At 51.3% G+C, this 20,847-nt stretch overlaps 1 protein-coding gene and 1 long non-coding RNA gene across 5 annotated transcripts; one reads left to right on the top strand and one right to left on the bottom strand.

Annotated features, from left to right (window-relative positions):
• Positions 1 to 5,916: 5,916 nt before the first annotated feature.
• Positions 5,917 to 11,764, bottom strand: RGS16 (regulator of G protein signaling 16). 2 transcript variants are annotated; one of them, XM_025877865.2, is made up of 5 exons: positions 11,581 to 11,764; positions 10,531 to 10,641; positions 9,692 to 9,756; positions 9,243 to 9,409; positions 5,917 to 7,819 (listed from the first exon to the last, which is right to left on the bottom strand). In XM_025877865.2, the coding sequence occupies exons 1-5, from the start codon at positions 11,622 to 11,624 to the stop codon at positions 7,598 to 7,600; spliced, it is 609 nt and encodes a 202-aa protein (XP_025733650.1). In that variant the 5' UTR covers positions 11,625 to 11,764; the 3' UTR covers positions 5,917 to 7,597. The 2 variants fall into 2 exon arrangements, with proteins under 2 accessions (XP_025733650.1, XP_025733651.1); XM_025877866.2 differs by having other exon boundaries at positions 9,692 to 9,753.
• A 135-nt stretch (positions 11,765 to 11,899) lies between these two features.
• On the top strand, positions 11,900 to 20,093 carry LOC112828727 (uncharacterized). Of its 3 annotated transcripts, XR_003209577.2 has the most exons (6): positions 11,900 to 12,006; positions 12,530 to 12,620; positions 13,392 to 13,501; positions 17,167 to 17,273; positions 17,426 to 17,836; positions 17,994 to 18,085. It is a non-coding gene; the product is annotated as an uncharacterized lncRNA (long non-coding RNA). The 3 variants fall into 3 exon arrangements; XR_012380559.1 differs by lacking the exons at positions 17,426 to 17,836; positions 17,994 to 18,085 and adding an exon at positions 19,276 to 20,093; XR_012380560.1 differs by lacking the exon at positions 17,426 to 17,836 and having other exon boundaries at positions 17,994 to 18,110.
• Positions 20,094 to 20,847: the final 754 nt, after the last annotated feature.

Raw genomic sequence — 20,847 nt, 5'->3', positions numbered from 1 at the left:
CTAGGCCAAGGCCAAGGCTAAATATAAGGATGTCTCCCTCCATCCCTTTGGCTTCCTGTTTCCACACACAGCATGTTAGATATCGGGACACCGTGTCTCACCCTTCCCTTCTTTGGACCTTCTTTGCATCGGACTTACCAGAAGTTCCTCTTCTTCAATCTTGGCAAGAAGACAGTGGGGTCAAACTGAATCAGATATATTACTGATGTTCTCACAGCTTCATCACAATTTTGCTGATTAAATCCAGATTTTCCCGCTTTCCTTTGACTGTAGTAAACATTCATCTTAGCTACTCTGTCACTCGTTAAGAATAAAATAAAAAGATGAAGAAGTAGAGATGTGGCTAAAATAGGAAATTAAAATTTGCGAACAAAACAAACAAAAATGCTCAGGACCCAAGTGATCATAAAGCATAATTCCAAAGGAATAAACAAAGGAGTGGCAAGAAATGTGGGCAAGGCCAAACAGCTGGTATGGCTGGAAACTCCCTAGCACTTGCCAGTGAATGAAGGCTCTTGCCAGGGCACTCCATGCCCACAGGCAGGAGCAGGAAATGGCAAGACTCTTGCTAGCAGATGTCAAGGCATTAAGTCTCAGAATGCTTCAGAGCAAGGACTCTGGTACCAGATTACCTCACTTCAAATCTAGACTCTCCCACTTTGTGTGATAGAATAATTACAAAAAGTAGCCACATTTTTTTTCAACCTTCCCTATACCCGTGCCCTTTACAATTTAACTTCATACTTTTTCCTCTTTAAGTACTCTGATTACTCCCTTCTTTGACTCTGGGCTGGGGACCCTGCCACCATATGAAGATGCCTGGACTAGCCTGATGGGTGATAAGAGAGACACGTGGCCCAGACACCACCATTGCCCAAGCCAACAACCAGCCAATCCTTAGATATATGAGTCAGGCCAACCTAGACCAGCCAGCTCTCACCAGCCCACCAGTGGATCACAGACACAAGAACAAGCCAGTTGAGATTGGCTGAGCCCGGCCCAGAGAAGCAGAAGTGCCTAGCTGACCCACAGACTCATGAGCAATAATAAGTGCTTATTATTTCAAGCCAGAGTTTTGGAATGGTTTGTGATGCAGCAATAGCTCACTAATAGAGCCCCCGGCTAAATCTTTGAATTTGGACAATTTCCTTAAACCTTCTAGCCTTTGGTTGCTACATCTGCAATATGGTGATATCAAATAACATAAGTTACCTCACAGGAATATGGTGAGGATTACAGAAATGGATATATGTGAAGCACCTGGAATAGTGCCTATCACACATACATAGCTATAATTTGTGGATTATAATCTGTGGAGCACTGTGCTGAATATTTTCCATAAATTTTCTCATTCTGTCATCACAAAAGTCCTTTGAAGCCAATCCTATTTCTTATTCACAGGTTACAGGAAAAAGTGAGTCTGTGAGAAATCCGGTAATGTGCTGAAGATCGCTCAGCTAATCAGTAGCGGATGTGGGACTAGATGCAGAGCCTGCTATCTAAATCTTGATTGTCTGTGAGACCGCCCCTTGGGACCAGCAGGATGGAGTAAGTTAAGACAATGATACTCTCCAGCACAGAACTCTCTCTTAAGTGGGGGCCCAAATTAGAATCCAAATAAGGGATTAATCCACGCATTATCACTTTTCTCGAAGTTTAAATCAAATCCTTGTCTAGGTTGGTGACCAAAGTTTGGGAATCACCAACACCGTAAGTCAAGAGGTATCTTTTCTAAAGGATGGAGATTCAAACTGTTAGCTCCATCTAGCAGCTAACAGCATTACATCCCTCACCCTTGGGATCTCTTCTCCGTTATTTAAATTTCAAATCTTTCTTTTCTTCCCTAAAGCAATTTGAAGAGCTGGACCAATTTAAAAGTTTCAGTGAAAGGGAATTACCTTGAGATCAGCCCTTAATATGCCCTGAACACCTTTCTCTCTTTACCTAAGAGCTTCAGTTTCTAAAGTTAATTTAGCCCTATTGACTAAAGAAAATCTTGTTTTAAACCCTATACCCACTGGTTGTCTTAACAGTTATGCTAATTATTCTCATTTATATTAAACGTTCACATATTCAATAAAATGCGTTAGTAAAGAGAGCTATAAGTTATATCTCTTGGATATCATTCCAAAGGAAGGAGGCAAACAAAATAGGACAAAAGTCAAGCAAAACCAAGGAAAAAGTTTGCCTTGCCTGATATGGACACAGGGGGGCAGCAGAGGGTGAAGGATGGGCCAGAGTTTGGGGCCGTGGCTTCCAGTCACGTGGGCGCAACAGCACCGATTTGGAAGGAGTGCTAGCTGACCCGGGTTTGAGGGAGTTGATGAGTGGCTCGAGCCTTGATTTCCTCGCTTGAAATTCTGTAATGCTCTGCACATCAGGTGATATACAATAGTGAAACAGCTGTACTGTTCTTGAACGAAAGGTAGACTTGGACCCTGGTTCTTCCATTCTACTCAAGAAGTCAGTACAAGATTACTGACTGCTGCCTACTGTGTACAAGGCACTGTCCTAAGTACTAGGAGTCAGATAATAATAATAATAATAGTAACTAATATTCATGGGACAATAACATTGTTCCAAACACTTATTTCATTCAATGTCTCCTCTGAGGGGTTCACTCTCCTATCTTCATTTAACCGATGAGCGAACGACCCTAATAACTTCCCAAGTCATACAGAGAATGAGCCAGGATTCCAACCCAAATATTTTGATTCCAAGGCCAGGGCTGTGAACAGCTTTGCTGCAGTCTGTTCGGTGCCATCTTATCAAGGTAGATAATATGGCTTCTGGCCGCAAAGAGACCAGTGTAGGGGAAGGAAAACGTGTGAAGTCCGCCCTGCAGTGTGGACAGCAAAGTCAAAAGAGTGTGTCCTAGAATCACGGACATGGGAGAGATAACTCTGCGCAGTAGACATCTGGGAAGGCTTCACAGAGGAGGTGATGCTTTTGCTGGGTTTAGAGGAGGGCATTCCCCTCCTCACCACCCCCCAGTTAAAAAAGAAGAAGAGGAAGAGACCACTGCAAGCAGAGAGAACAGCGTGTGCCTAGAGGCCATCTGGGCAGAAGACAGCTCAGGAGAGGGACTTGGGTCAGCTCAGAGTGAGCCTCAGATGCCATGGTCAGATCTGGACTTTCTCTTGGGAGTCAAAGGGGAGCCATCAAAGGGGTTTGAGTGCAGCCACGACCTGCTCAGATCTGTGCTTTAGGGATGAAGACTGGCAGCGTGGGCAATGCGTGGGAGAGGCCAGGAAGAGGGAGACCAGGTGGAAAGCTGTCTTTATAGCTCAGACCGGAGAGGGCGAAAGGCTCTTCTAAGGAAGTCTCGGTGAGCCTGGGGAGGAGAAGCTAGACTCAACCCATTTCCAAGACTGGATGAGATGACATGTGGAAGAGATGGAGAAGCCTGAACTTGGGTGGCCAGTGCCTCTGTGTATCAAGGTCAGAGAAATGGAAGTCGGTGCGTATCTGTTGGGGACAATGATGACCCTGGTTTCAAATGTGTTATGTGTGAAGACCCTGCAGGACATAGTTGTAATCTGAACTTTCCTCCTGCCGGATTTGAAACGAATCATTAACTCAAGAGCCATTTGCTGAAAGCTTAGATGCAAGGCCCTGGGGAGAAAAAGACCTGCCTAATCCCAGGAGTTTGCCATCAGGGGCAGAGAGGCGGAAAGCAGGGATCTAAGTGCTCCAGTTCGGGTGAGCATCAGCAGCAGTGGTACATGAAGGAGAGGCATCCATAATCAGACCCAAAGGCTCAGGCAAGTCTCCCCAGGAAGATCCTTGAGTTGGCCCTTGGAAGTTGCCTCCCTAGCTGATTAAGGAGATGGATGGAGGGCAGCAGTGAGGAGAGCAGGGGACACAGCAGGGAGGTGGTCCAGGAAAGTTGGAAAGGTGAGACAGTAACAGCGAATCTGGGACCTGGGACAGATCTGTTTTCAAGGAGCAGGGGAGAGAGTAGCGAGAGAGGCCTGGGAAGCCAGCCACAGGCTATTTAGGAAATGCTTGCCCTGCTGAGCCAAAGCCTAGAGTGCTCTGGGGAGGAGGCAGAGCTGGGGAGTCCAAAGATATCAGAGCCACTTGCTAGCAGTGTGATCTTCAGGAAATCCCTTAAACTCTCAGCGAAGCATTACAGCATGGGACTGTTTTGAGCCTGACACCTGGGACATGTCAAAGGTCAGCAAAGAGCAGTTCTCCTCTCTAATGTGGACCTACCACCTTCAGCCACACCACGGAAGCCAAGACTACTTTTTATGTGAAGGGGGGGTTAGTGGGATGGGAACAAGCCTTGAGGGTGGTCTCACTGGACTGTGGGGCCCCACCAGCATGCACCGCCGCCCCTGGATGTCCATTGTCCCCGTTCATTTCTCTATCACTCACTGATTACGCCTGCCTTTTCCTACTGGCTGCCCACATGGCTTCAAAAAGCGCACATTGGTGCCCTTGTCTAACCCTATTCAGAATCCCCACCCACTATTAAATAAATGAGGTTACTTTCTGTTGAAAGTACAGTTACTGCTTTTGGTTTTTTTGCCAGGCACACGTGATGCATTCGAATGCATGTAAAAAGGCAAAAAGGAGGAAAGAAAGGAAGGAAGAGAGGACAATGTGAATACCTCCCCGCCTCCCCGGGTCCCCAGCTTTCTTCTTCCCTCATCAGTCTCCACACCCGTCTCTTGCACACCGGATATGCGCCCCCGATGGTAGAACTGGGCTGCCCTCGCATCTCCATCTCCGCTGCTCTCTCTGGCCAGCTGCCCGGGGTCTGTTCCTTACCCCACGAGCCTCAGTCCCCTGAATCACAGGCTAACATACCTACCTCACGGGGCTGGTGGAAGGACTCCATGAGATCGGGGCCTGCCACAGCATCTGATCCAATCTTCCTTCTCAGGCCCCTCAATTCTGAATTCCTCCTGGAGTTGCCCACAGAACCCTCCCTTAGACCTGGGCTTAGAGTGTGAATCCACCGGGTTTTCTACCCGCCATCCCTGCACTCTGGTCACTTACACTTACTGGACTAACAATAGGGGAGGAATAAAAGCCAATAGAAGGCCCAGATCTGTGTACAAACAGATAATTCAAGAAAAGCACTTGGGAAGATGGCAGTAGGAAGACCCAGAGCTCACGCTGTCCCACATTTTTAACTAGATATCATCCACCTCCAAGTTAATAAACCAGAGAGTACAAACAGATAATTCAATAGAAAGGGAATTTTTAAATAGTGGTAAGGGGGGAGGGGATTCGTAGGGTAAGAAAGGCTATTGGTGACGGAAGAGCAGATATGATCCTTGCAAACCTACCCCCAGATTCTTTCAAGCCCAGCTCAACCTTCTTGCTCCCTCAGCCCATGGAATGGAGCGGCCTTACGTACAGAGTGGCTTCCCATAGCTCATCTCAGAGACTTCTATGACATTATTTGCAAAATACTGTTTAGAATTTATATGAAATTCTAATGCAAATTAAAAATGGGCAAAAGTGAATATGCCCCGAAAGCCACCATCTAACTGATCACCTGTGGCTACTGGACCAAGGGGAGCCTCCCCTTGTGTTGTGAGAGGCCAAGTTGGGAATGGTTCGCTCTGGGCGAAGGACATGGGCTCTCCGATGACAGCAGGTGGACTGGGTCCCATCAACACGACACAACAGCCTGACACAAGTTGGGGCCATCATCGGCTACAGGAAGTTACCGATCTTTGGTAACTGGTCTAAGGTGGCCACCCTTAGCGCCTATCCCCTTCTCATCAACCCTGCCAGTCACCAGGCAGACATGGGTCTTTCACTTGGGCCTCTGCCTGTGATCCAAGAGCTCTCCCATGCGTGGGGAGGGACCTCCGGGGGGCCAGCTCTGCCCCAAGTCTTTCCCCGGCCCCTCCCCTCCCTCAGCCAGACCACACAGCTCTTACAGACAGGATCTCATATTTGGGTTTTATTTTTATTTTACAAGACTATAACATGCTGAAACAGGGAAACAAGGATAAAGTACATCATTCCTATCTAGGAAACCAGCTCCATTGTCAACAATAAATAAATATTTAAACGGTGATGAGCCCCTGACAGGCGCTCAGAGGTTCCCAGCACGTTCAGAGGTAGAGTCTGGTGGAGAGGGAGACGGTCAGGCGACCAGCCCCTGCTGAGATTCTCCAGCAGAGGCAAACTGAAATTACAATAATAAATAACAGGAGCAACAACACAACAGTAATAAAAGTAATATGCTGTGACAATGGTCACAAAACCGACCACACATTATACTTAAATAATTTTCTCCTGGAGGAGCTCATAGTGCAGAGAGAACAGTGTTGCTTGTCCTAGGGCAGAAGGGGGCCGCCTGGTTCATTCACCTCCGGGGCCTGGGCTCGTGCAGAAGTCCCACCACAAAAATGTGTGGTTGGTGTTGCCCTGAGGTGACAGCACGTTCTGATTCCCCCCAGTCCGGCTCTTCCAAGCAGCCTCTCTCTCCAGCTGCAGCCCCGGCTTCTGTCTTCCGAGGGCCATCATGGTCCCTGGTCCAACTTCTCCCCAGCCTCCGGTAAGTGCACCTCACACCCACAGGAAAGAGACATAAGGTTTCCCTTCCATTCTGGGCATCTTTTCTCCCTGTTCTCACACCCACAAAAGATACTGGCTTGATTTCAACGGAACTTTTGGGAACTGCCAAGAGATGTCTTAGGATCCTTTTCTCCCTCATTCCACACCGCAGAGCGTAAGAACTCACTGAGAGGCCCCACACCGTCCTCCCCATGGGCCCCACGGTCCAGGGCAGCCCGGGGCCGGGGCCGGGGCCGGGGGCCGAGGGAGGGCCCACCCCCGCAACAGGCCCTCGCGGGCCTTGCCCACATGTGGACCTTGCTGCCAGCACAGGTTCGGGGACCGCCTGCAAAGGTCACCAAGAGCACCAAGATCAATTTCCCAGGAGCAAGATGGCCCCTTTTCCAGGCTCTCTACTGATGTGGGAAAGGGGCTCCAAAGGCCAGTTTTTGAGGTATAAAAAAAAATCTCATTTTGGGCAAGGGTCAAATTGGTTCTCTGGCCTTGAGAAGACCGTGAGGCTGGACACAGGAATGGGAAGAAGTGCAAGCTAAGGGGGCCCCGGGCAGCCCAGAGGCAGGTGAGGAGGACAGAGTGGGAAGGCACCGCATCCGCAGCTCCCCTCTGGGCCTGACAGCCTGGGAACTAGGGAAACGGGGTGCCGTCTGAGTCAGCTCCTCGCCAGGCATTAGAGCGGATCTGGTCATCTTGCTCTGTCTCATTTTCAAGTTTCCTTTATCCGTGTTTCCCAAACCACCCCGGAATATTTCCTGCCCCGTGGAAAACGACAAAAGCCAATGACAACTCCTTCACCACCTTCCCTTTCCCCGGAGAGCCCCACACAACCCTCCCCTTCGGCCCTTAAGTGCCGGCCCTGGAGGGGGGGTGGGGGGGACCCTCTCGTGCATGGAATCCAGTCCCACAGTATCTGGAGGAGAGGGGGCTTCCAAAACAGTCTGCCAGATGGGCATCTTCCTTCGCTGTCCTCTCGCACTTGTTTGGTAGAATCTGCCCCAGGGATGGGTGACCCCACCTCTCCTCCCGGCTGGCTCCCTCACTGCCAGGAGGCTCAAGTGTGCAAGGGCTCTGCGGGGCCGCCGCTGGCTGGAGAGGCAGCGGTGGCCGAGGCTTGGGCCGCCAGGTCCCGGTAAGCAGGGGACTTCAGGAAGCGTGGATAGGAGTCCTTCTCCATCAGGGTGCGAGTCTTCCCCTGAGCCACATCGAAGCATGTGGCCGTGACAGCCTGCAGGTTCATCCTGGTCAGCTCCCTGGTCTCGTGGTCTATGTTCACCTGTGGGAAGGAAGGCAAGCACATGGGTGAGGGGAGGGTGGGCCAGGCAAGGGGTCCAGCAGGCCAGGGCAGGGCGGGGGGGGGGGAACGGGCTGACTGGCAGGATTCTGAACCAGGAACCTGGGGTCTCCTGAGTTGACCATTAACTGGGTTTTCAACTCTGGGCCTGTCCGCGCATCGGACCCAGGGTCTGCCCTCCAATCTCCCGAAGTTTTCAAGCATACAAATCTAATGCCTTTTCATTCCTGCCTCGGGACAGTCCTGGTTCAGTTCGCCATCACCTCTCTCCTCAGGTTAGTGCCAGAGCCTGCTAACTGCTCTCTCTCCTCGACCCTCACTCCTGTGGTCTGTTCTCCAGCCAGCAACTAGAGTGAGCCTTTGAAAACTCGAGTCAGTTTGCCAGCGTCAGGGTCGTCCTCCCGTGTCACTCAAAGGAGAAGCCAGCGCACGTGCTGGGCCCTCATCTGGTGCCCTGCCACTCACTGGTCCGACCCCCTCTCCTAGTCTGTCTCCTTCACTCTCAGTGCTCCACTCGGGCCCACTCGCTGCTGGGTTTGCACTTGCCATTTCCTGGGTTGGAATGTTCTCCCCTCCCTTCTTTTAGAAGGGAGGGAAGTGTTCATCTGTCACCTTATGCGACAGCCCACCCCTCACTTCCCTTTGTAAAGCAAAAAGTCTTCAAGTCTGCCCACCCCGTACTCTGGTGGGGTTTGCTTGATCAAAACCTGCTTTGCTTGGATCAGAACACACACCGTCCCCTGACCTGCATTTACTCATTTCATTGGTTATTGTCATCTTCTCTTATTAGGGCAGAGACCTTTTGTCCCTGCTATGTCCCCAGTGACTATAACCGTGCCTTGCATGTAACTGGTGCTCAATAAATCTTTATGGAATAACAAGGAAAAAATTCGAGTGCTCAGAAAATACAATACAGCGTAGGATACAAAAGCAAGGCATTACTAGCTCTCTCCACAAGGTGGCCCCACTCGCTTTAGCAAACGCTGGTGGCCCGCCGCGGAGACCTGAGGGCAGGTGCGAAACTTCGCTGCCCAGGGACCAGCCAGCCTGAGGCAGGTCAGCCAGGGGACTGAACCGGGTCACACAAGGTCCCCAGGTTGCCCTGTCTCCACACTTGTGTGTTTTGAGCCTCTAAAAAGGCCTTAGCTTGCAAAAGTGGGTATGGACAGAAGCCACACCACCTGCCAAGCCCTCTAGCCCCATCAGCGAGACTGAGGGTAAGGGCACCAGGAGCAGCAGAGCACCTGGGTTTCCTAGTCTCCGGCCCCAGAAGCCCATCCAGCCCCGTGCCAAAGATCACTATTTAAACCCAACCCTCCCCTGCTGGACAGCCCCCAGCCCCAATCCTCAGTGGGGAAGGAGCAGGCAGGGCGGCAGGATCCCCAGAACATGCTGAGGCTCTGACCTCTTTGGGGGCTTCACGGCAGATAAATTCCTCAAAGATCTTGTGAGCCCGGGAGGCCAGCTTGGTAGCTGACCGGAGCTTCTTGAACTCCTCACAGGCCAGCCAGAACTCCAGGTTCTCCTCACTGAACTCCGTCTTCAGGAAAGCGTGGAAGGCGGCCACACCATCTGGGGTTGAGGGGAGAGAGGGAGAGACAGGTTAGACATCACGACAGCAGGGAATAAAAGAAGACAGCCAGCAATTGTAGTTAATGGCTCTATTTTTAGGATGTAATTTTCTTGAACAAGGACCTGCCTTTGTATTCTGAACAGAGCCTAGCACACTAGGGGATCATCATTATTACTATGACTATTATTTTGCCCATGCTTTTCAGCATCCCTCAGGCTGGCTCCAGAGCACATGGGTACACATGTACCATCCACAGACAGACACAACAGGGTCCTACTCACTTCTACTGCTCAGTAGCAAGTCAAATGACTCTTTCCACCCCAGCACATCTTCTGAGAAATTTCTGCTAAAAAAAAAAAAAAAAAAAAAGCCAAGATTTTAATTAAAAAAAACAAAAAAAAACCAACACACTAATGTACAGCATAAATCCTAGCCAGAACTCTGATAGAGGTTGTATAATTCACACAAAGACTTGCTCGGTGATTATTGCAGCTGACTTCTCAAACTCTTAGTTGAGGCTACAGGTATTTTTCTAGAGGACAGTTCAATAATAAGAAACCAGAGCCAGGAACCTTCTGGCCCTCAGTAAATAACTCTAAGACGGTCTCTTCACTGTCCAAAATTGTTTCTGTTCCTCTGACTCTGAACTTTGTTTTCTACACTTCCCCCATGGAAATCAGGGCCTCAGGAATAGAGATTAAGTATACCCATAACCCCACAGACTAGAACACCACCTTGCACCCTTGATGTTCAATATGAAAGGGCTCATAGCAAAGCGCATGCTAATGGAAGAAGAGTCATTGACTGAAAAGCCTCAAGTATTCTTAGACCCTGTCCTAGCCCTGGTTGCACGGACGATGACAACTCCAGGGGGGACAGTCTGGTAATTAGACATTCCGACCCTGGACACACACATCTGTTGGTGGCCTCAGAACCCTGGAGCCACCTACCCAGTCACCCATAGCAGACCAGCAGGAATCTTCACTAAAATCTCCAGGAAGGGGTCATCGAGGCCCACCCTAGCATGTCCTAATATCTCCCTGTATTTTCTTTCTTAGGGCTCTTTTCCTAAAACTGGCTCCCTCCCCTCCAGGGCCCGAGGCCAGCTAGCAGGACTTACCCCTCTTTGCTGTGTTTGCAGCTCCACTCGAACTTGCCAACACTCCCAGTATCAGAGCCCAGCTCTGATTTGTGAAGAAAGATCCCCAGCCGTGTCTTGAACTCTTTGGCTCTGAAAGGCAAAGCAGGAACACGTAAGGATCCTACATTGGCTCAGCCGGGGCTAAAAGGTTTATGGGGTCCCGAAGAAGAGTTTAGGCTGGTGTCACCCTCATTCCAGCCTCAAGCGTTCCTAGGAATCTTCTGCTGTTCCCAGGGCTTAAACTCTGCTTGTCTCTTAGTATCACCAGCCCAGAAACAGCCCAGAAAGTAATGTTTCAGCTGTTCCTCAGTAGGACTTACACTTTCTGAGTTTAGAGCACAGCACACATGGGCTTTTTCCCACTTAAGTCACGCTGATCTATCTTTGTGCCTGCTGATTAGCAGAAGGCAGTTCAGCACCCTGTAGGCTTATCCTGAAGATTTCTGGAACTGTGTGTAAATTGATTCCTGCTTTCACTTTCTTCACCTTTTCCTTCCCAGCCACCAGCTCCAGCAAAGGACTAGAGGTGGTTGAGTAGCTCCCTGGGAAGTGGGCACATCCCTCACTGGTGGACCCAAAAAAACACCCCCCTGCCATCTCAGGGCCCGGGGCAGGCCATGCTCCTAGATCTGGGCTGTAGAATGAAAACCAAGTGCTGAAGAAACTAGAAAAGGGAGTTCTGCCTGCGGATGCCAATGTGCTCTTCCTGCAGCCGGTCTTCGGCAGGTCCGCTGAGGACTGCCATTTGTCGGAGGATGGGGAATGACAGTAAGCAGGGGTTCCTCTGCTTCCCGTGGTTCTTACTTTCTTCTCTCGGCCCGTCGCTTCTCTAGGACTCTAAGGGAAGCATCTGAAAACGTGGAACCCAGGTGACCTCTGCCTCTCCACTCGAGTCACTAGAGTCCCATTCTCCCGCCCGCCCGGTCCCCAAGCTTGCCGCTCCACTCCCTAAGGATTGGGGGGGGACGGGGGGGACTTGGACTTCTTCCTGCGGGCAGCGGTCAAGATCCAGAGACAAGCTCCTCTTACCTCTCCAGACAGGTGGTGGGGAAGGCGGCCAGGGTCCGGCACATGGCTGCGGGTTCAGGGCAGCACGTCGTGGGGAGGATGGTGACGGGCTCCAGTGGTCTCCGCGAACGTGAAGAGGCAGAGGGGCAGGGGCGGCGGGCGGCACTAGTCAAGGCGCTTTAGCTGGATCAGGCAGCACGCGCGGAGTCGCAGCTACCCCGGCCTTTATTACCTCGGAGGGAGCGGGGCGGGGCTGAGCGCCGCCGACCAATCGGAGAGCGGGACGGCGCGCGGGGAAGGTGGAGGCGGGGCCCGGGAGCTCGACGGGGCGGGGCGCCCGCAACTTGCGCACCGCCGGGCGCACGCGGCTGCTCTCCCCTCCGGGCTGCACGGGGTGCGGAAGGAGAAGCGGCGGGCAAGTCACACGGCCCGAGAAGCGCCCACTCAGTTTAGTAGGAAAAAAACCCGTCGGCCCCTAGTAAAATCGGAAAACCAACACAGCGGTAGCGGGCGGATTTGCGCGGGGGGTGACGCACTGGGGAGGCACACACCGTGCGGACCACAGCCTGCGCCTGATCCTGCTCGGTCCTCACGGACGGGAGCAAGGAGTGCAAGCCGCGCAAGGCAACGTCTTGATTGCACTGATTACTACCATTTATTGTGCTCCTACCCGAATGCTCATGGGGCAAAGTAGTAAGCCCTTTACCGCAGCTCCTCATCTCATCTCCAACGTTTCAGAGATGAAGAAACTGAGTCAGAAAGTTAAGGAGACTTACCCAAGATCTGGGGATTGGAATTAGACAAATGGCCCGGGGTGGGGTGGGGGCGGGGCGGGGCTCTTTATTGAGCATCTGTGAGCCAGGCATTTTTACTAAGTGTCAGGTTAATTAATTTGCTCAACATTACACAATTAGTGTTACGCCAGAATTCAAATACGAATTTACCATGCTTTTTCCACTGCCCTCACCAGCCAAAATTAGAATCCCCACACCTCTGTAAAGTGATGAATGATCCTGGGTTTAAGCAGCAGCTAGTTCAGTGTCCTTATCTCTAAGGTCAAGGTGAGAAATACCCTCCCTCTCTCCTCACCTTCCCATAAAGGCCTTACAGCACCCTTCACCTCCCACCGTGGCCCCTCAGTTCCCCCTTGGGATTGCTATTAATGAGGCTGCCTGTGAGGTTTAGAGTGTGGAATCCAGAGCTGGATTCCCAGGTTTCGAATCATGGCTCCACCACTTACTGATAGGAGACCTTGGGCAAGCTCCTTAACCGTTCTGTGCCTCAGTTTCCTTTTCTCTAAGATGAAAATATGATACACCTATTTCATAAAGATGTGAGTATTAGGTAAGTTCTTAGTTTGAATTCCCCAGGAGACAGGAAACACAGTTCCCCTGAGGCAGAGCCCTGCTAGGGAGAGTTCTCAGACCAGAGAGGGATTGAGGGAAACAGCGTTGCTCAGAGGAAGGAGTTAAATGCCAGGTTGCTGCAACAGAGACCACAGTTGGCCCCAGGGCCTTTGCACCACATTGACCATTCATTGAATGTGATTGCCTCCAAGAACGTGGCTTAATCTTAAGCAAGGCCACCCCCTCTGTTAAGGCCAGAGGGACTGTGCTGGCAGCCTACAGCAGACAACAGGCTGGAGAATGAGGGCCGGGGTCCCAAATAGGGGATCTTGGTGGTGTACCGTAGCACCCCCAACAAGGTGCTTAGATCAGTGCTGAACACATAGTTAGCACTCAATAAATGTTAGCTCTCAGATTTATTTATGAGGGACACAGGAATTGCTAGACAATAAGGAAAAGTAGTTTTTTGTGTGTCTTGGTATTTAGGTTTTTATTTCACGAGGGGCATCTAGGAGTTGCTGTTCCTCAGCAAGGCCTGGAAATAAAGGGTCAGAAGAGAGAGATATAAGAGGAGAAGAGGTCCCCAGCTGTGAGAGGTGGGTGAGACAGCCCAGAAAACCTGGTTGGGGAACGAAAGGTTGAAACCACAAAGGGGGAGGGGACGGGAAGGCCTGGAGATAGCAGTTGGTCAAAACATAATGCACTCTGAAGAGTAGAGTCCAATCCTTCCCCAGCCTCCCAGTGGGTTAGTAAACAGGGGCCGGTGCCGAGCAGCTCACACATTGTCAGCATCATCCCAGATGTCAGCCTCCCCCCCCGCCCGCCCCCGCCGCCCATCTCCGGTTCTTCCTTTCTCTCAAGTGCAGGACTGCATTGGCGTGGGGCAGGGAGAGGGCAAGGGTTGTGGTGTGCAGCCAGGCAATGGAAGGATGCCTTTTGAATGTCTGTTTCTTCCATAAGCCCACGCGGCCATCAGCAGGACTTCTGTGGAGGAGTTGGTCGGCTGAGGTGAGGCCTGCTCTTTCACCCGTGCTGCTCAGGCTCCAGGGCATGATTGTATTATTCAGCTGCTGGTGTCTGGGACAGCTTCTCTTCAAGCGACGAAAACAAGTCTATGGATGAATCGAATGCCCGGTCTTGCCCTCAGGAGCACCATGTTGGAATCAGCCCAGACATAGGCACATAACAATAATAATCGTGATTATGCACAGAATTTCCCTAAACCTTCCTGTTCCATCTGCATCCCTGTGAATAGGCCAGAGGAGCCTTTTAATTTCCATTCTGCAGACAACAAACTAGCCAGTGCCTAAGGTGCCCTCTCTTAAGTGCCCTGGATCAGAAAACAGCTGAATCGTGCCCAGCTCTCCAGATTCCTGAGCTGGTGCTCTCTCCCACTCGACAAAGAAAGCAAAAGAGGCAAAAGAGACAAAGCGGTGCTTGAAGTCTGGCACATCCAATCCAAGAGCACAAAGCTCGGGGCTCAAGAGGAAGAGCCCTTTCTGAGTTCAACCTGCCTTCCCGGTTGCCATGGTTACCTCTTCAGTTTCCAAGCAGAAACTTTTTGAAGTTCACAATGTATCCCAAATTCTCTTCCCAGCAGGTAGGCTGGTTCACATCTGCAATTTCAGTAATGACTCGACAGTTGCTGTAAATCCAGCAAATGGAGCCCACCTGTGAACCGCACTGGCTTTGACATGAACCTGACCTCGTTTTTTGCCCAGCGCTCGCCGCACAGCTGTGCTGTCTGTCATGGAGGGTGTGGGGACACAGCTCTGCAGCCTGGGTCATCCGGGAGCTGGATTAACTATCCCATGACATCCCAGCCACACGGCCCTCCACCCGCCTCTGCTTCTCTGCCCTCCCCATCCCCAGCACCACGCTCTCCCCTCAGCAGAAGGCCACGGAAGACCTTTATCTCCTGAAAAGGGTTAGGGGAAATGGATACACTTTCTTGGCTTCTGATTTGGCACAGATGGTCCCCACAGGGGTCTGGATGTTCCCAATTCAATCATCGATCCACTGATAAATATTTATTAAGAATTTATTATGTTCCCTAGCCGGTGGGGAAATCGCACAACTTTTAGGCTCTTCGCTGAGTTTCATGACCTTCTATTTCCTCCTCTCGGAGGAAAAGGAACTAGCACAGCAGGGAAGGAGGGGTGAACCGAAGTTGTTGACAGGAGTCGCAACAGAAGTCCAGAAAGAAAGGTCAGCCCAGGAGGGTCTGCAGTATTGAAAGAGGAGAGAGTGGGGTTTGAGCAGGATGGAATACAGCCGGAACATGCCAGACATGTAGGAAGGGGGATGCTCCACGTGGGAGAAATAGCTAGGAAAAGCCAATTGTAATTTGGTGGTGCAGAAAGATTTAGAAATTCCCTATATACAGCAGAGGCTCTCAGGCATGTAGGATGCACAACTGGATGTCACTGTTTGATAGAACATAAAAACAGCAGGAGCCGCACATACTGTGAGGCAGCTCGGTAAGGAGAGAGAGAGAGATCCCTGCCTGAAGACGGGAAAGAGGGGCTGGATACATCAAACAATTGTTTTTCCCGATGATCCTTCAGAGCACGGGGTGCAGCTCACTTTGATGGCTGTTTTATGCTTCTCCCACTTCTCTTCCTCTTTCCTCCCTCCTGTCTGGGAGGAGCTCTGAGGGCATGGGAGTTTGGGAAGCCTGCTTTTCTGTCCCCACCCAGGCCAATGGACCCCTAGCTTCCAAGGCAGGGCAGTCTCAAGCCACTTGGGGAGGAGGCTGAAAATCGTCAGTGGTACCCATGGCTGGTAAGGGCATGTCTAGACTCCTCCGTACGGCATATAAGGCTCTGACCACCTGATCTCATATCCATCACCTCACACCCTAAATCCCAACCAAACTCAGCAGTTGGCAGGTTCCCAGGACTCCACGCCGCCTTGCACGTACAAAGCCCTGAGCCTGAGGTTCTCTTGGCCTAAACATCCCGTTCCTGTCTGTACTACTCGTTTTAAAAGAAATTCCCTTCATGCTCCTTCCAGCCAGTCCTACCGACCCCCCATCAGAGGCAACCACTATTCTTACTCCTAGAACCATAGCACCAGTGTTGACTCTTCTTGACTTTTGAACTTAATTTTGAGGCCAAATTTTGATTTCCAGTCTGTTTACTTATGAGCTCCTGGAGGGTAGGGACCATTGCCTTGGTAACCTTTTCATCTTCAGCCCGTAGCACCACACCCAGTTCAGGGTATGTTCTAAATAAACGTTGGCTGTGCTTCCCCAACTCTCTTGGCTCATGCGGGACCCTGGTTCCCACCTGGAGGGAGCCCTGGGGCAGCTTCCAAGGGAGGCAGATCTTCAGCTCCCAAAGTCTTGTGGGGGTTTTGGGCCCTGGGGACCTTTGCTCACCTTCAGCCTCCTGGGAGCCTGACTGCTGATAGATGGCGCTTCCAGGGTTCATGCTTTCTTGATTCTTAAAGGCTGGCTGTGGCCCTTCACAGGCCCCTTGCCAGGCGTCTGTGGTCTGACACTCATGCATGGGCTTGCCATCCTGGCCGTGATGGTCGGCCCCACCCCACACCTTAACCAACCGTCGGCCTGCCCCCGACTCCTGAATTCTCCCTGGCTGCCAGTGCCCGGCGTCCTCCCCACAGCGGGCCTGTCCCTGGCCTATCTGCACACTCGTCCCTTGCTGCCTCCGCTCTCACCTGCAAATGCTCCTGCCATCATTTTGATGCAGTCCCTAAAGTACCGACTAAATTAATGGCAGTAAATGAGCCCCGTCTCATCCTAAGACTGCAAAATAGGAGAAGTACCCGAGAACCCTGGGTTCCTAAGTGTCTTCCCCTTTCTCACCCTCCCTCCTCACTCCCTTTGTTCACTTTTGTCATGAATGTCATATTCCTGAGAGCATTTCACTTCCACGCCTGGAGACATAGAAACACATTTATCACAATGTGAATTTTTCTCATTTAATAATTCTTCAAGGCCCTGAGGAACCACTTAGGAAGAAAGATCAGAGGGGATAAAAGGCAGCTCTGGGATCTGCCTATCACTGAAAGGTGCCGTTTACAATTCCAACCCCTGATTCTTCCCAGGCTGAGGAGTGAGGACTTTTGGATTACAGAACTGGAAAGTCGGGACTGGACTTTCTGTGCTGGACTGTGCCTCTTTCCAGACAGGAAATGAGCACTGGGGGGCGGGGGGGGGAATCTAATAGATGCCACCCCCTAATTGGGGAGGAAAGGGGAATTCTGACCAACTCACTCTGTCACATTCCTCAACCAGGACAACCCCCTGTGCTTGATGTGAATAAGGAGAAGGAACACTGCTCTCTGGGAAGACTCTGCCAACAGCCTAATTGTTGCTTCAAGGGGGACAGGGATACAGAATAGGTGAGGAGGAAGCATTGTTTTACTCTCAAACTGTGTGTGTGTGTGTGTGTGTGTGTGTGTGTGTGTGTAGGGCAGGGGACTGAAAGACCCCCACAGAGGAAACCCTCAACTGCATTAATTTCAGCCCCAACCCACCCCCCCTCCTTTCTCAGGAAACCTCAGCACATCAGATGATCCCTGATTCCAGAGACACACGATGTGCTCTCCGTGGTTGGAAAGCCACCTTTGAGATATGGGTGCTCGCCTGGGCAGATCTAAACCGGCCTTAGGGAGGCCTGGCCCCCTGAATCTTGATGCCCAGCCCAGTGTCCCGCACAGCACGGGGACTTTTTCAATGGTGAATGAGGAATAAAGGAAATGCATCCCACTCTAGATGCAGTGGATGTCTTCGGGGTCATTGTCAACCTAGCTTCCCAGGATCTTGGGGATCACAGACATTCTTGGCTGAACTTCAACCAGACAACTTTCTGGAAATGGGTCACAGACAGGCCGGATTACGCAGTGAAACATGACTACACACCTCCCAGGCGTGCCTCCCACGGTGGCTTCTGGAGTCCCCCAGGGTAGGCAAACTGGCACTAAGTCAGGGAAGGGTCTGACAGGCATGAAGAGTTCCAGAGCCCAGCTTAAGCTGGAATCTGTGCCACATCATTCTACTTCCCTGATGGTCTCGAGCAAGGAAAACCCCAACACACTTAGGCCCCCTCACCCCTCTCATAGGCATTTCGGAGAGGCATGTGCTGGGAAGAAGCTGGGGGCTGGACCCAGTAAGAACAGACTTCAGCTGCTTGGCTGACACCTGGCCTGCTCGAAACCCCATCTAGGAGGAAGGGTAACTGCCATTTGTAGGCCTCAACGCGATCTAACGCTGAGCTCAGTGCCATATAGACACCACCACAGATGGCGAACCAGACAGCCATGGGTAAGTAATCCAACCAAAGTGACATACCCAGGAAACGGAGGTGCTAGGATTGGAACCCAGTTCTGTCTAGCAGGTTCCAACCCCCGGCTACTCTAGGTCTGAACTCTTGCTTCTGAGCAGCGGACGCTGGTGCTACTTCAGGCCCTGTCTCCACACTGCCCTAGTTAGGGATTTCTGGGTGCTTACGTAAGCCACAGATGAGATGTAAGGCCCGTGGAACAGCAAACCCAACATGTGAACATCACTGGCACGTGCAGAGATGATAGGTCGGAGCTCTAGGAGGGCTTTTGCCATCCCCTGGGAGTTAGGCACCTGCCCTCCGTGCAGCCTCTCTCCCTCCTTTGAGTCACCTCCCATGCTCCCGCATGTCCATAGACAGAGGGGGGTGAAGGTGCGGAGGGCCATTGCAGGGAAACAGAGGAGAAGCAGTTTTGTAGGAAACAGAGAAGGCTCGAGGAGCAGCAACAGTAGCTGTGGGCGCCGGACAAGTTGTAAGGAAACGTGCCTCTCACAATGTGCCCGCGACACCTGAGCAGAGGGAGAAACGTGCTGTGCTGTGTGAGCAGTCGGAGGCTGGGGCTGGCGCGGTTGGGGCGAGTGGGGAGGGAGCAGGGGGAGCAATGGGAACAGGTGGTCCTTTCACAAGCTCCCAGGCCATCAGCCCCTGACACAGCAGCTGTCCTAGAAACAGGCCCAGGTGGACAGAGGGAAGAGCACAGTGGGGGGTGCGTGATGTTTTGCAGAGAAAGAAATAAGCTCTCCCTAATGGGCCCCACACATCTGAGCACGGGGAGACATGCAGCGAGCTGGGTGACTGAGCCCGCCCGAGCCCCTCCTTCTCCACCAGCCCTCTGGCTGTGCTGCTCCAAGTGTGGCCGCAGGGGAACCCGCCGGATCCAAATCCCCGGGCTTGCCGAACCCCCAGGCTTGCCGAACCCCCAGGCTGCAGTAATAACAGTGATTATGCTAGCCTTTAGTAAGCATTTTCTGCGCTCTACATTTATGGTAATTCTAGTCTTCAGCTTGTTTAATCCTTGCACTAACCTCTGGGGATGGTACTCTCCTGTTGTTGTTTTACAGATGGGGAAATGGAGGCATTGAGAGGTTGAGGAAGGAACGGAAGGCCGAGCAATGACCCCGCATGGGGTCATCTGATTCCAGCACCCGTGCATTAGCCACTCACTCCACACACTGCTCCCGCCTCCTCCAGAGTTCCAGAAAGCTCTCTCCTGCTCTGGGTTTCAAAGCGCTCATTTCTCCAGCTCCAAGAGGATTTGAGAGATGAAGTTCTGTCTTCTCTTATGGGTCAATCTGGTCTTCACTTCTCAGGAAGGGTAGAGAAGGCACAGGAAAAGAATGTTCTGCTTCTAAGACTCAGTTTATAGAGGGCCAGCCTTGGGACCCCCAGCAGCTTTTGACCCTAGGGCCATGCTGTTCATCTAGAACATCCCTCCAATCTAGAAATGGTTCTTCACTTACCCAGCAACTACTGAGTCCTCACCTGGAGTTTGGAATTTCATACATATGAGCTCATATAATGCTCACTGTGAGCCTGCCACAGGGGCTGCCACAGGGGCTCATCTCCCACCTCAGTGGCCACTCCTCTCGCCTTCTGTCTGTCCATCTGGTACAGGTTTGCTCAGGCTGTGGCCTCGACCCGCCTCTCTTTTTGTATGATGGCCTCTTCCAGAGTAAGTTGTTATTGTAACCATGTCTGTAGGCTGATGACCACCAAACCTACCTCTCTGGCCCCTGCTAGAGTTTAAGGCAAGTTAGGTGCCTTCATACTTAACGTGTCTAAAATGGATTCAGTATTATGTACCTGCCGCCGCATTTGACTAGATTAATGACGTTAATTAATGGCAATAAAGCATCTATTCACCTGCCTTTGAAAGAAATCACACTCGCCATCAGTGACCCTCCCTTCCATCCCTCCTAACTCGTCAGCCTCCAAATCCCGTCTACTGGGATCTGATCTCTGGAATCTTCCTCCATCTTCACAACATTTGTATGTTAACCCTCTCGTATGCTAACCGTCCTTCCCATTCCACCTACTCTGGTGCCAGATAAAGATAAACCAGAGCATGGCATTTCTCTCTTTCAAAGACTTCAGTGTCTCCCACCTTCCCCAGGGTCACCCTGAAACTCCTTACCAGGACATTCCAGTTCCTCCACAGTCTGGTTCCAATCAGTTGCTCCAACCTGTTCTTCTACCAGCTCCCCTACCCCTTCAGCTCTGGTCACACCCTCAACCTTTCCACCAAATACTCCATGTTGCTCACCCACTTACTTTTGCTTGCATTGTCATTGAGACCTGGAATGACCTTCCTCTTTTGTCTGACAAACTCCTATTTATCTGGCAAGACCCAACTCAAAATTCACCTCTGTGAATACCCTTATTCTTCGAAGATGCGCGCTGAAATGCTTGGGAGTGGATGTCATGACACCTACCACTTACTGTCAGATGATTCAGCTATATGCCTACACAAATGCCTGCCTATCTATGTGTCTGTGTCCACTGATCTGTATATCGAGAGAGAGAGAAAGACAATATGGCAAACCATGGTTGAATCTGAATGGTGACTGTAAATCATCTTTTAATTCTTCCATATGCTTGAAAAAATTCAGTTATAAGTTGGAGGGAAAAAATGA

The sequence above is a fragment of the Callorhinus ursinus genome, unplaced genomic scaffold (genome assembly GCF_003265705.2).
Source record: "Callorhinus ursinus isolate GAN/ISIS: 27379988/994484 unplaced genomic scaffold, GSC_fseal_2.0 scaffold13, whole genome shotgun sequence".
Classification (NCBI taxonomy): Eukaryota; Metazoa; Chordata; class Mammalia; order Carnivora; family Otariidae; genus Callorhinus; species Callorhinus ursinus.
The sequence above is the reverse complement of the archived record's forward strand: the minus strand, read 5'-3'. Positions and strand labels throughout refer to the sequence as shown.